Genomic DNA, 14,727 nt, shown 5'->3' with positions numbered 1-14,727 from the left:
CATGTACCTACACACCCTTTCCTTTATTAACCTCAGCTCTGCCTGAAGATACCCAGTCAGGACTCGAACCCACTCTCAGTCTCATCATCCTCTTTACCCCATCAGAATTTGCTTTGCTGTCTGTGAATTTCCAGAGCCTTGCACTGTGTCCGGAACACAGGAGATAGTGGGTGAACCGACTCAAGAGATGAGCCTGCATTTCTAGGCACCGGCCATACTGCAGGAGGAGGGCTGAACCCGCAAGAGGGTTCAGAGAGGGTTGGGCAGGTTCATGGATTGTTCAGAGTGCTTGCAAGAACAGCTGATGGGATGAGAAAGAAAGCAGGAGGGTAAGGTCACGAAATGCAAAACCAAATGGTTATGCAGCTCAACCCAGCCACCTCTTTTGTCCTTGTGAGAAAATATATTCAAAAAGTTACATAACCTCTCTCTCTCTGTCTCTCTCTCTTCCTCTCTCTCCCTTCCCCCCTCTCTCTCTGCATGTGTGTTTGTGTGTGTGTGTGTGTGTGTGTGTGTGTGTGTGTGTGTGTGTGTGCACGCAAGTGTGGAGAAAAGTGGCTGATACTGAGTGTTTTCAATCTTTCTCTGTCTTAGTTTTTGAGATATGTTTCTCACTGAACCGGGAGTTCAATTATTGGCTAGACTGGTTAGCCAATTGCCTGCCTGTCTCCACTATTGCCTGCCTGTCTCCACTCCGTACTCCATACTCAGTGCTAGGTTTGCAGGTGTGAGCCACTGTACCCTGCTATTCATATGTGGGTGTGGGTTCTCGTGCTTGCATGGAAGGCACTTCACCCTTGAACTGTCTCCCCAGGCTCTCTACAACTGTTTTTCAATATTTATTCCCTCTGCTTGTTGCCAGTGGTTGGAGTCTGAGCCCAGTATTTCTAGGTTCTTGCTTTTTATCCAAAGAATTGAAGTAAAGGTTCACACAGAGTGCAAGATAGCAAAGAAGCTTTCTTCAAAAGCAAAGCAACAGCACAGATCAGAAACAAGTGCATTGTGGGTAATCAAGAGACCGCATGAGTGACAAAGAGCTCAGAGGCCCTGACTGCTCTCTGGGGCTTCCTTTTATGGAGTTGAAGAGGAGGAGAAGCCTGTTACTAGGAAGTGTATTTAGAGTGGTTCTCTCTTTTGATTGATAGATTAAATCATAAAATCATTTTTCCTGCCATGTATGTCCTTCCCATAATGCATCTGATTTTAATCACATGCACGTCCAAGTACATAAGGAATGATCTAAGTAAGGGAGTCTTCCTAAAAGTTCACTTGAGAAGCCAGTTTTGCCTTATTATCATGCACCACAAACGGTTCTGATCAGCCCTCCCACCCTTATACATGAATGACTAGAAACTGTCTGGTTGATGGTTGTCAAGAGAAGAAACAAATCATTGTTTACAATAAATACATGCAGCCTGATGCACCCAGGGAGAGCCAAGGGCTAACACCAGGTTGCTAGTTGCTGTGTTCAGAGATTGCTATTGCACAGAGTACATGCTGGTGAGGGTCTTAGGTTCCCAAATGCCTTGTTAGAAGAGGGGGAGGCACAGCCCAAACCAGGTGGAGTCCCAGGTTGGTATGCTATTCCCTATGCTTGCCTGCCTCATGTGTGCTTTCTTCCTCCAGGTCTCTTTCTTCCTTATTACTCTTGTACTATTATTTAAGTAAAGCTCAGTTTTAAACACAGCTACTTTATCAGCATTCTGCAGCTCGAGTGACACATCAGGAAGAATATGATAGAAGCCAGAATTGAGAATGATATTTGGCACATATAAGATCAGAGGGTGGAAAACCTGAATTGTCCTATAGATAAAATTCCTTTCAAAAATCCAGAAGCAAAATCATTCGTCATAATAGTCATTTACAGTAGACATTTGAGGGTCACTTTAATATTCACAATAAAAGAAATCTGTTAAGTAATGATATATAATTTATTCCTTAGTACTTTAAATATTTTGACATACCATTGCTGGGAAAAGAGCTAGTTAAATTGCATGCAAGTGATAATTTCAGCCACACACACACTTCCCTATTTCCCATGCTTTTGTACATCATATGTTACCTTAGTTATAGGGAAATAATTCCTTGATGTTTAAGTGGAAACTGTAGCCCAGAAGGCAACTAATATTTAAACAAAGACTCAGTGCTCCAAATACATTGTATTCATTACTTTTCTGTTGCTGTGAAAATGAAACTGACAAAGAAAAGCAAAGGAAGGAGGAGAGGGAGGGAGGGTTTATTTTGTATTTTGGCTTACAGTATGAAAAGGACATCCATCATGGTGGGTGATGGCATGGAGATAGGAGCTTGAGGCAGCTGGTCACATCATGTCTGTAGTCAGGAAGCAAGAAGAGATGAATGCTGCTGTTCAAGTTGCTTTCTCATTTTTATTCAGTCTGGGACCCCAGCCCACAACACAAGTGTCATCCACACTCAGGCAGAAACTCCTTCCCTCACTCCTGAACATGAGTTCCACAATAATTATAAATGCCACCAAGTTGATAGTCAAGATTAGCTATCTCACAGATGAACTGAAAACTGATTCTGTCTGGGCTTCTGTGTGCTCTTGCTCAGCCAGGCAGTAAAGATGCAGATACAGTCAATGAAAGGCCTGGACAAACTGAACACACTCAGCTGGGAATGCCGGCTTGGAGGAGGGGCTGTGTCCTTCAGCTGTTTCTCCTTTCCTCTCTTAGCATTATAGGCCAAGGGCATGCACATTGACACCCTGTTCCACAATTGCATTTTATTACTTTAAATCCCATAATTTCTGAAATCATCCTTGAAAACAAAAATTAAAGCTATAATTTAAGTGTCAGAGAATTGTATTGATGCAAAAAAGCAACTTAGTTATATGTTCCTTTAATTCTCAAGAATTATGTTTGTCAGACCTGAACTGGTTTTTGGTGAATACCCAATAATCACATAAAACAATAAACAAAAGCAAGGAAATGAGAAAATTATGTTTAAAAGGTTTAAAAAAAAAATAACCCAGAACTTTTCAAATGTGACAGTAGAGACTGTTAAAAAACTATTTAGCTTGAAGGTAACGCTCATTAGTGAATCTGTGATGAAGTCTTTATGTCACCAAGCCTCCTTCTGATTGAACAGGGTTCCCTGCATTGGCCTCCGAGGACCAAGAGAAGACAGTCTTTAAAAATAAACATAATGGGGATGGGTGGTGGTGGCACACACTTTTAATCCCAGCACTCCAGAGGCAGAGGCAGTGGATCTCTGTGAGTTTGAGGCCCAGCCTGGTCTACAGAGCAGGACAGCCTCCAAACCTACAGAGGAAAACCTGTGTCAAAACACCAAAATAAATAAATAAATAAATAAATAAATAAATAAATAAATAACCATAGTGAAAGGAGGGAGGGGGAACTGGGATTGGAATGTAAAAAATAAATTAATTTTAAAAAAAAGAAAAAATCACTATAATGTAGACAATTATCTGAGACAAAAGATGGATTAGCAAAAGAAAAGCAAGGAAGTTTGTTGAAGAATGCAGCTCAGTTACAAGGGAGAGTGCTAAGCACAAAAGCAGAGGCCTGGGAGCCATCATATTAGTGTTTCAACAAAAAGTAATGGATTACAGCATGACTAAGGAGAGGGTAGGAAACTGCTGAAGAATCTACCTGGCTAGTGGATTACTCAGGGCAGATAGTGGAGCCTTCTTTCCAAGCTGCCTAGGAGGAAGCCACTGGGAGGGAGACAAAAAATAGAACTACCCCTTGTTTTTCTCATCCTTTCCCCTATTTTAGGTCAACAAACACGGGCAGCCAGGCCCCTAAACTTCAATTATCTTTGTCTCAACAAAGAGAAATGAAATAGTTCTATTTCTTTCACCTACAACCTATAACAACAGTCCACGGAGAACTGCACATTGTCCTCTTCAGGAAGTCCATTGCACTTCTTTAATGTTCAAATACATATCACATTTTTGGGTTACATTTTTTGCTATTAGATGGAAAGACTACTGTGTACTGTTTATCAATTTTGATTTGATAGCTGTGAACTATCCTCTCTCTCTGTCTCTCTCTCTCTCTCTCTCTCTCTCTCTCTCTCTGTGTGTGTGTGTGTGTGTGATATGGATGTGTGTCATGCTACACCTGTGGAAGTCAGAGCACAGCAGTAGGGGCAGGTGCTATTCTTCCACACCTGTACCGGAGATTAAATTGAGGTTGTCAGGGTCAGGGTTGGTGGCAAACACCTTTCTTTACCTGCTAGGTCCTCTCACCAGCCCTCTGCTAAATTTTAACAATGATTTATCTGATCGTTCTTTTGTATTTCCTTCATAACTATATCAGTGGTAAAGAATGAGATTTGTTTCTTCCATATTAGCAAGTATAGCTTCCTTTGTTACTCTTGCCCAATTATATTAGCTTGTATTTAGTAAATTAAAATAATCCTGGTGACAGTGGACATTTTCACCCTGACTTGAAAGGTAAGTTTCTTCAACATTTCACCATTAGGTAACTGTATCAATTACAGGTCAGGTGGTTTTACCTCTCCCTTTGATTACATTGAAGATGATTGTATTTCTAATTTGATAATGCCTTTTACCATGAATGGCTGTTAATATAGTTATCATATTATCAGTTTATAATGTTTTTCATATATTAATAAAGAAAGAAATCCAATGATGAGCAATGTTATATTTATAGATACAGCAGTAACTTTATCGTGGTAGACTTTGTTTTTTGATATATATATATATATATATATATATATATATATATATATATATTTGGTGAACTAAGTTCTTATAGATTTTATATTTGTGGCTACAAATGAGGTTGGCCTGTAGCTTTCCATCACATATTTTCTGACTGGTTTTGGTCTCAGAATTTGCCAACCCCATAACCAGACTGGCCGGCATTCTTTTTTTGTACTCTAGAATTATCTGTATAATAGCTGTATAGCTTGAGCTCAGCTGTAAGTTGTTAGAGCTTTGCATTTCCATGATCAAAATTCTTTGAATTATTTAAAACCGTTAGTTATTTCAAATTTTAATAATTTATAATTATTTAAGACTTCTGGCTATTTGGGAGTTGATTTCAGAAAGTTACATAGTTGTAAAGCCTTACTGTATATTTCAATAAGTTTAATACCTCCAAGTTTCCAAATGTTTCACTGCGAAAGTGTTTTAAATGTCCCATTCCTAAAGCATGATGTACCCACAACTATAGTTTTGAATTCCTCATACTTACTTGAACTTTGTATGCTTGCTTTGTCAGACTTGTCAAAGATGTATCCATTTCTGTCATCTTTCAAAACACATTAACCTTTGAATTCATTGCTTCTCTAACCTTCTAGTTACCTTCTAGTTCATTTATTAGTGCTCATGGTCATTTCCTTTCTATTTCTTCATTGTGAATGTTTCACTTAGCTCATAATTTCCTTAGATGCCAAATGCACTAATTTTAGGGCTTTCTTATTCTCTAATACAAGCATTGAAAAAAAATGTATTCTTACCCATTGTTTTAGCCACACCCATTGAATAGTCTATGTTTTCCATATCATTCATTTTTAACTCTCTTATTTGTGCCCATGTTTTTTTGTATGTACAGATGCAGACACACACACACATACTGCTTTATCATTTCTTGCATAATTGCACTAAAGAAGAACACTACAGTCAACATAATGGCAGTACTTGTGCAAGGCTATTTAACAACCAGCATCATTAACATCCACGATGTTTCTAAAGTGCAAGTCTAATTGTCACACTTGTTTCATTTTCTTTAATGTCCTCTCAAACTTCACAAGCTAATCTTTTTCTTCTTTGTTGGTGTACAGCTCACCAACAAAGAGCCTTCCTTTCCCATCCTGGATCCCAGATGCACTCAACCCTTCTATTCTTTTCCCCAGAGACTCTTCTCAGTCATTTGACTCTCCAAGGCTTGGCTCAATCTGTCACAGATGCCTGAGCCATCCCCATTTGCATTGGTGGCAGACTTCCAAACCACCTTCATGTTCTAAGCCACAGCCCTAGGCTGCATATCTTCCTCTAGTCCTCTGAATGTTCCAGTCAGGGAGTCCAGTATACACCAATGACCAATTTGCCAGGAGCCAACTTGACAAAGAACTTATTTTCTAATCAACTGTTTTGGTGAATTTATTAAGTTTCATTGTGTATCAAAATTTTAACACAGTTATTATAACCCCAAAGTGTTCTATCACAGTCCACACTAACCAGTAAGGATCAGTGTGGCCATGGGCACCCTTAATTAGGGACTCTATTCTTGCCTCCTATATCTTAGAATCTGTAGTCATTGCCCCTGTATATACATATCTGCTGTCTTTCCAGACACTGTGTGAGATCTCCTCTTCCCCCTGTTCCCTGCTCTCTGTCCCCTGTTCTGCTCCCTGGGCCCATATCTGTAGACCAGCAGGCTAAGCTGAATACTTTGTCAATATCTCCTCCTCAACAAAAGGCTCCCCTGCAGAAGGGCCTGCTGTTCTCACCCAGAGCCTTCCTGTTGTGGAAACAGGACAAGAACAAAGATAAGCTAGCCATTTATTTAATGTTTCCATGAGGACAAAATAAGAGCCAACTAAATAAATCGCTGAATCTCCAAAGAGCTATTAAAAGTTCTCCTCCAGGACTGTAGAGATTGCTCAGCGAGGGCATTTACTGCTCTTGTAGAGAACCCAAGTTCAGTTCCCAGCATCTGTGTCAATCAGGTAGTTCACAATGCATAGAACTCAAGCACCCAGGAACCCAGGAATTCTTTACCTCTGACTTCCTCTGGCACCTATACTCATACACATACATGTGCATGCGTGCACGAACACACACACACACACACACACACACACGTTATTTAAAACAAAAATCTTTGAAAAAAACTCCCTGTGCTTTTTGAATACAGAAAAGAAGCAAACTTTGGTTAACTGATAAGGCTGAGAAATCTGTGGTGGTAATAACAGTTGTGATGTGAAACTAGGATGAAAATTTCTGCAAAGCCAAAATGCCAGGAAAACAGCAATGCTGGGTGGTTTCATGTCAACTTGACACAAACTAGAGCTATCTGAAAGGAGGGAACCTCAACTGAGAAAATGCCTCCAGAAGATCCTGCCATAGGCAAACCTGTAGGACATTTTCTTAATTAGTAATTGATAGGGGGTGGCAGCACATGGTGGGTAGTGTCATCCCTGGGATTGTGGTCCTGGGTTCTATAAAAGAGCAGTCTGAGCAAGCCATGAGGAACAAGTCAGTAAGCAGCACCCTCCATGGTCTCTGCATCAGCTCCTGCCTCCAGCTTCCTGCACTGTTTGAGTTCTGTCCTGATTTCCTCTAGTGATGGACTATGATTTGGAAGTTTAAGTCAAATACACCCTCTCCTCCCTAGCTTGATCATGATGCTTTATCATAGCAATAGTGATCCTAACTAAGACTACCTGAATCCCCAAAAAGGATTTGAAAACAAATCAGTGTAAACTAAACAAGCCCCACAGGAAATGTGAAATTGTTTTCACATCTCTTAGAATGATATATTTATGCACATACACATGAATATGTTTATTATATTTTTAAAGGGACTCAGGAGCCCAGCCTTTTGAAAAAAAAGTATCAGTCAATCTTACTGCTGAGAAAAACATCTTCATGACAACCAACTTCCTGATGAAAGATATTGAAATGTTCCATTAACTCACAGAGGAGAAAAGTATCTCCATATCCACTTACTGTACTAAAAACAATTCTGCTTAAAGCAGTCTTTGTGAAATATGTAGGCTGGTAAACTACATAGGTTCTTTTCACAGTGTGAGCTGGCTTTGGGTCCCCTGTCCTTCAGTAATTAATCCTAAGGTAAGCTGGCCTTCAGGGACTGGCTTGCTTCCTTTCTGAACTGTCCAATCAGCATTATCACCAGGTGTATGATGATGTCTCGCTACTATCCAGGTAGACTGTGTCATCTACATTATGCATATCCAGAATTATAAGCTGAGTCTTGACGTGAAATTTCCAAAATATCATGTAGACACTGAGGCTGAATTTTTTTTTTAAGTGTACTGACTGTTGTTTGGGGCAAAACAAAGCTTTACTGGAAAACCGAAAATCTGTTTGCAAAGCCTTATTTTTTAGATTTACCTATTTTTACTTCATTATGTATGGGTATTTTGCCTACATGTATATCTGTGCATCTTGTGCTTGCCCAGTGTCTGAAGAGGGCATCAGCTTCTCTGGAACTGGAGTTATAGATGTGGGTGCTGGCAACTGCACCAGGGTCCTTTGTTATAGCAGCATTGCTCTTAGCCACTGAGCATCTCTCCAGCCCAAAGATGCTTTATGTTTATATATGTTTGTTTGTTTGTTTATTGCATACATGCTTTCATGTGGGGGTCAGAAGGTAACCTGCAGGAGTCACTTCTCTCCTACCATGTAGGACCCAGGAAAAACCTCAGGTTATTGGGCTTAGGTGCCGGCAGTCTCAACTCCTGAACTATCTATCCCCTCCAAAGGCTTCTATTGCCCTGTAGATTCCACTCTCCAAAATGATGTGGACAAAAAAGAGTTGGACCTTCCCACTCATCACACTTCCCCACCATACACAGCAACACTACAGCACACTGCCCAGCCGCCTCCTCCTCTCATTGCCTCCTCATCATCCCTACATTCTAACAGCCACCGCCTCCGGAGGCTTCACCTCCTGGATGTGTCTCCACATATTGCCTCCTCTCTCTTTATCATATCTTCAGCCAGGATGCAGCCCTTATGATCCTCTACCAACACTACTGGACCATCTCCCAATTCCTCCTCCTCCTTCCATCCCTGATTTAAGACTTTGCCTGTTTCTAATCTCCACACTGCAGGCACAGCAATCACTCTGAAACTCCACCCTGGCCACATCACCAGTTGACAGCTTCCTTTAATTACAGGAGGGAGGCTACTCTCTAGAATGACTTTGAAAACCTTCATGACCCCACATTTCTCATCTGACTGCCCTGTTGCTGTGGTGTGTGACATCCCAGGGCTATTAGCATAGTCCTTTCTGGTACTTGCTGTGCAACTCCAAGCCTCTACACCTTTGCTTCTATGATCCCTCCATCCAAATATTGCCAAGTCTATGTCCCATTTGCCTAACTGCAATCAACCTTGAAAGTTCTGTTCAAAACATTACTCTTCCAGAAAGCCTTTCCTAACTTATGCTGACTTTCTGTCCCCATCCCTCAAGCTGGGGGAATTGCCAAAAACCCTGAATTGATTCACCAAGGAACTCCACCCTCAACTGACACTAATTTTCTTGTCTTTGCTCTTCTCTAACAGGGACCATGTCCCCAACACACAAAGTTACAGCATTCACAATACATCTGTGGACCAACCTCCTAATTGGGAACTCATTCTTGCATCATATTAACATTCCTTCGTTTATTCATTAACTCAATAGCCATTTACTGAAGGATTTTATAACTGTCCCACCCACTCATGACTTCCATTTTGCCACGTAATATTCTGATTTCCTAGACACCTACAAGCTATGTATGGAAACCACCATTTTGCCTTTTATTTACCCATTCTAAAGCTTACAAAGAACATTTATTTTCCAAATATGTTTTGAGATGACTCAGTTGGATCATTTTATGTGTTTCTGGTTCCAGGGGCAACTAATAACACCCACTCAGTTTTATAGCAAACTGGCATATTCAACACTGTGTGGCAGCCTAATAGTCTAGAACGGCACAGATCATCCTTGCTGTCTTCCATCTGCAGAATGCAGATCTCAACGGCAGCCATCAGAGTTAAATACATGTTGATAAATGATATTAGCCAAGTAACAACAGGTTATTATTTTCCTGTGGGTTTTTGAAGCCACTCAGCCTCAGCCTGTCTTCCTGCTTCAGAAGTCTGTCCGCCCACTGCCTTTCACAGCTAATGGGCACCAGTTTGTTCTTCAAGTTCACACAAGGTCGAGTTTAAAGAGCTTTGATGTAAATCCTAAAATTTCCAAAGAAATCTCAAAAATGAATCATAGAACTGAGAGGGCATGTGGTTACCAGTCTATGGAAGGCTTTTCTGGGGCAACCAGGTAGTCTAATGGCCCCAGGCTTGATGTGGGAAATCATGAGAAAGTGTTATTCCAGGCCTATGGTGATAAAAATAAACAGAATAAAGTGATACACACACACACACACACACACACACACACACACACACACACACACGTACACGTAAATTCAGAAATTATGTATCAGCAATGATCAACTTCACTAATATGAAGTCAACAAACCCAAGGCATTTTTTGAGGGATGAAGGAATTGCTGCCTTTCTTAGACTTGGACAGAGAAAAAATACTGTACAGTTAGACATGAATCCCCAAAATATAGAACTAGGAATCATTTCTGCTCAGGGATGGCACCCCTGTGTATGTCTGTGCTGTCTTCTTTCAATGCATATAGTGTGTGTGTGTGTGTGTGTGTGTGTGTGTGTGTGTGTGTGTGTGTGTGTGTGTGATGTGTTGGGATGGTTTGCACTGAGATTCAGCTTCACTAAGGTGTGTTTATAACATTTCCATAGGTCTTTCACCTAAAGAAGTCAGGGGCAGGAAGGTAGCTCCCCTCGAAGGACATGCAGTATAACGTTGAGTCTCATGTAAGACTGTATTATTTTTAACTTCAGAAATATTTACCAGAAAATCAGGGACCATGACCTCCTGGACAAGAGGAAAACTGTGACAGCGCTGAAGGCTGGAGAGGACCGGGCTATCCTTCTAGGACTGGCCATGATGGTGTGCTCCATCATGATGTACTTCCTGCTGGGGATCACACTGCTGCGCTCTTACATGCAGAGGTAATGCCACGGGCACCCAGGCATCAGCTGTCCTCGCCTTTCTGTTCCCCCATTGGCTCATTCAGCTCTGACATCATCTTTCTCACCTTTCCTCAGAAGTTTCAAAAGCCCCTCATACACAGTGTTTTCTGATGTTATCTGATAATAGTAACAAGTGTAGACTACATGTAAACTGTCCACTATGAGCTGGCCACTTTCATATACTGCTCATATCCTTCTCACAACTACTCCATAAGATAATCTACACTTACCTACTCATCAGTGCAGAGACACTGAGGCCAGATGATATGGCAGGGGAACTTGAGAGATGGTTTTCCATAACAAGCTTGCTGCACAGTCATGAGAACCATAGTTCCAAACCTAGAACCCATATAAAAAGCTCAGACATGGTGGCAGGTACTTGCAATGCCAGCACTGGAGAGGCAGAGTCAGGCAATTGAAAGAAAGACAGAAAAGAAGGAAAAAAAAGAAAAGAAAAAGAAAAACAATGTGGATGACATCTGAGAAATGACATTTGAGATCATCCTCTGGCCTCAACAAACACCCACAGACATATGCTCACATGAACATGTACACATACTCATACACATGCACCTGCACGCACACACACAAACATGCAAATGTACAATTGCAAGTGTATCTGCACACACATACATACACGTATACAAACATAAATGTGCACACATGCATGCAAATGCACACAAGTGCACATGCACACACATGCACACACGCACACACACATGATGTCACACAGTTCAGTGCGACACAGCACAAACATGTGGCAGTTATGATATCAAAGCCACACCCCACAAATTCAAAAGTCATGATTCTTGCTATTCTCTAAATCTGTCATTGCTTCTTTTATCCACCCTACTTCTCCATCGCATGGCATCCTTGGGAAACTTTCACCTGTCAAAGCCCAAAAAGGTCAGAACCAAGTGGTTTGAAGTCAGATCCAGCACTCGGCATTCCAAAACTGTCTAAGTGATTCTAATGTGTTGTGAAGCTTGAGAGACTTAACAGTGATTTCTTAAAGCAACAGATTGTGAATCCTTCTCACTTTGTTGTTTACCTTGGGTTTACTGAGCAAGGAAAACTCACTAGGTGATGATAGGACAGCACATCCTCCTGCAAAAGCCAGCTGATAAATCGCCACAGTGTCCCTCCCTCGCTGCCATCCAGACACTGAACCCTGAAACTTTCATATGAAAGTGGGAAGTTTCAGCCCTAGAGAAAATCAAACCATTTTGTGCCACTTGTTTTGCTAGCTGAATTAGTGCTTTCATTTTAGAAGCCAAGTGGAATTGAAAGGTAGCAATTCTCTCCTCTTTCACGTCCTGGTTGGCCTACTTTTTTTCTGATGGCCTTCAGCCGTACTCTCTTCCACAGTGAAAGTACTGGTGTCTCAGGCCCCAAGTGTTTGCTGAGCCCAAAACCTCTTCCAGATTCTCACACCTGCCTGGAACTATGTAGGATGTGTACCCCTCACTCTCTGGTTGTAAAAGCAGATTCTAACCATTCATGTTCCAGAAAATTCAGTCTGCTACACCAGAGGAGACCGAGTCTAGTCATCTGGCACATAAAAAAGTGTAGGAGCTATCCACGTGTGTCCAGCAAAAGGGCAGGGTTGTTATTCCTTGTGAACACGTGTTTTCTGCTCACTGCAATATAGCTCATATCCAGAGGCAAAGCATCGATTGCTGCTGTGTTACTTCCTAATTGCAAATGCTTGACTTGATCACAAAATGAAAGTTATTGTAAAATGAAATTCAACCAACAGTTAGCTGGAACTCTCTGGCTGAAATGGCCCAAAGCAACCTGATGGAGCCCTTTATCTGCACTGAATGGTTTATCTTCTGTTGATTTCCTGAGGAGCCACACCATGACAGAATGAAGCACAGCCTTTGAGAAGAGGAAAACTATGGTTTCTGTCACTGTGTGCTCTTGACTGCGTCACCTGATTCTGTGGCCCTTGATTCACTCAAAGGGACTAATAACCAATATATAAGATTGCTAAGAGAATAAAAGGAAATAATTTCTGTAAATTGCCAGTTAGGGAGAAAAGGTATAAGTAGTCATAGTTCTTGACATCTTCAAAAGGCTGTCGTTATCTTATATCCCATGTTAGAGTGAGTTCATTGCATGGTACTGCTCTCCCTTTATCTTGTCAAGTTCAACCCTGCACCACTCTGCCTTTCTGTCACTTTTCTCCAGGCCCTCCCTTAATAAAGCCTTTTATACCTACAAAGCAGGCTGAGGTGGAGTTTGGAATGAAAAAGGCTGAGCAAGAAACTGTGCAATGCAGAAACACAGAAAGTGAAGGTTATGCTAGGCATAACTGCCATCCCTCCCTCAGGAGGCTGAGGCAGCAGAATTATAATTTTGATGCTAGTCCAGGCTACAGGGCAAGTCTGAGGCCATTCTTGCCCACATGGTAAGGCCCTGTCTCAAGAAATGAAAACTAAAAAATAAATCATGTGCTATGCTTACCAGTGAATTCAATAAGGAGAAAATAATCACTTAAAATATTAGTGAATATTCTACACAGTGAATGTCACCAAGAAAGCTCTCAGGCACCCAAGTTTGTGCTGTGTCACGGCATATGACAAAAGCTGGTCTGTTCAAAGTCGTAAACTTTACACAAACATATGGATCATAGATTTGGGGGAGACTCACACAGTTCAGTAGCCAAGAGACAGGCCTTCCCAACCACCCCCTCCTGCCCAATAGTCCTGCCCAGTGCTCACTCTTGCTCCTTCTCTGCAGTGTGTGGACAGAAGAAGCCCAATGCACCCTGCTGAATGTGTCCATCACAGAAACATTTAACTGTTCCTTCAGCTGTGGGCCAGACTGCTGGAAGCTCTCTCAGTACCCTTGCCTACAGGTGTACGTGAATCTGAGTTCTTCCGGGGAGAAGCTCCTCCTCTACCACACCGAAGAGACCATGAAACTCAATCAGAAGGTATGGACTCTGCTCACTGTACCCGGGTGCCCACAGAACCTTCCTGCCTCCCCTTTCTCTCCACTTCCCCTTTGTGAGTATTACAAAGGAAACACACCAGGAGCGTGGCCTTTCACAGAACTCACTCTCTGGATCTGCCCAGGGAAAGGATTGTTTTATGGACAAGTTCTTCCCTCATTTCATGGTAGAGCAGATTTAGCTGTGTTTTCTATTATTTCCATAAAGAGCCTAACTCTTTCAAAACAAGCACAGAATTTAATAAGAGATGTGCATGCCCAAATACCTATCATGACTTGGGAAACATGAGGTAAAACTGGACTTTGCTTTTCCTGGATATTTTAACCTCCCTAGTCCTTGGCCTGCTTTTTCAAAAAAAGAAAATAATAGCCACTTACGAGGTCATTGTTATAAGTAAGGATTAGAGGATGTTGTGCTAAGAAATTGAACATGTAGTCAACAGTGTGTGTACATGCATGTATGCATAAAGGTCTCAAAGAGTTATTTTGGATCATGGTTTGAAAGGATACAATCATGGTGTCAGGACAGTGGAACAGCCAGTCACATTCTTTCTTTATATATGCTATATTCATAGAGGCATAATTTATAATACTGTTCATATTAGTCATTCCTCTAATGTTATGACAAAACATGATGACCAAGGGCAACTTAAGGAAGACAGGATTTATTTTGCTTTATGGTTCCATCATGGCAGGGAGGCATGGCAGCAGGAGCTGAGAGATCACATACCTAACTACAACCTAGACAAGAGAGTGAATGGGAAATGAGATGTGGCTATAAGCTCCCAAAGCCTGCTCCCTGCAACACAATCCCTTCAGCTAGGCTTCACCTCCTCATAGTCTTCCCAAACACTGCTGTCTACTGGGGACCAGGCATTCAAATAACTGAGCCTATGGAGATGTTTCTCATTCAAAACACCACACTAACATTTCAAAGCATACATAGGTAGGCCCTT

At 41.5% G+C, this 14,727-nt stretch overlaps 1 protein-coding gene across 2 annotated transcripts in view; it reads left to right on the top strand.

The window, feature by feature from the left end:
* Kcnmb2 (potassium calcium-activated channel subfamily M regulatory beta subunit 2) overlaps positions 1 to 14,727 on the top strand; it is a 265,278-nt gene that overhangs the window by 233,875 nt on the left and 16,676 nt on the right. For both annotated transcript variants that reach the window (XM_051185847.1, XM_051185848.1), the window contains 2 exons: positions 10,622 to 10,792; positions 13,559 to 13,754. In XM_051185847.1, the coding sequence (XP_051041804.1) occupies positions 10,622 to 10,792; positions 13,559 to 13,754 (367 nt within the window). The remainder of the gene's footprint in view (positions 1 to 10,621; positions 10,793 to 13,558; positions 13,755 to 14,727) is intronic.

This window comes from Phodopus roborovskii, unplaced genomic scaffold (genome assembly GCF_943737965.1).
Source record: "Phodopus roborovskii unplaced genomic scaffold, PHOROB, whole genome shotgun sequence".
In the NCBI taxonomy this organism is placed as follows: Eukaryota; Metazoa; Chordata; class Mammalia; order Rodentia; family Cricetidae; genus Phodopus; species Phodopus roborovskii.
Note: the sequence above shows the minus strand (reverse complement) of the source record. Positions and strands in the feature narration are given on the sequence as shown.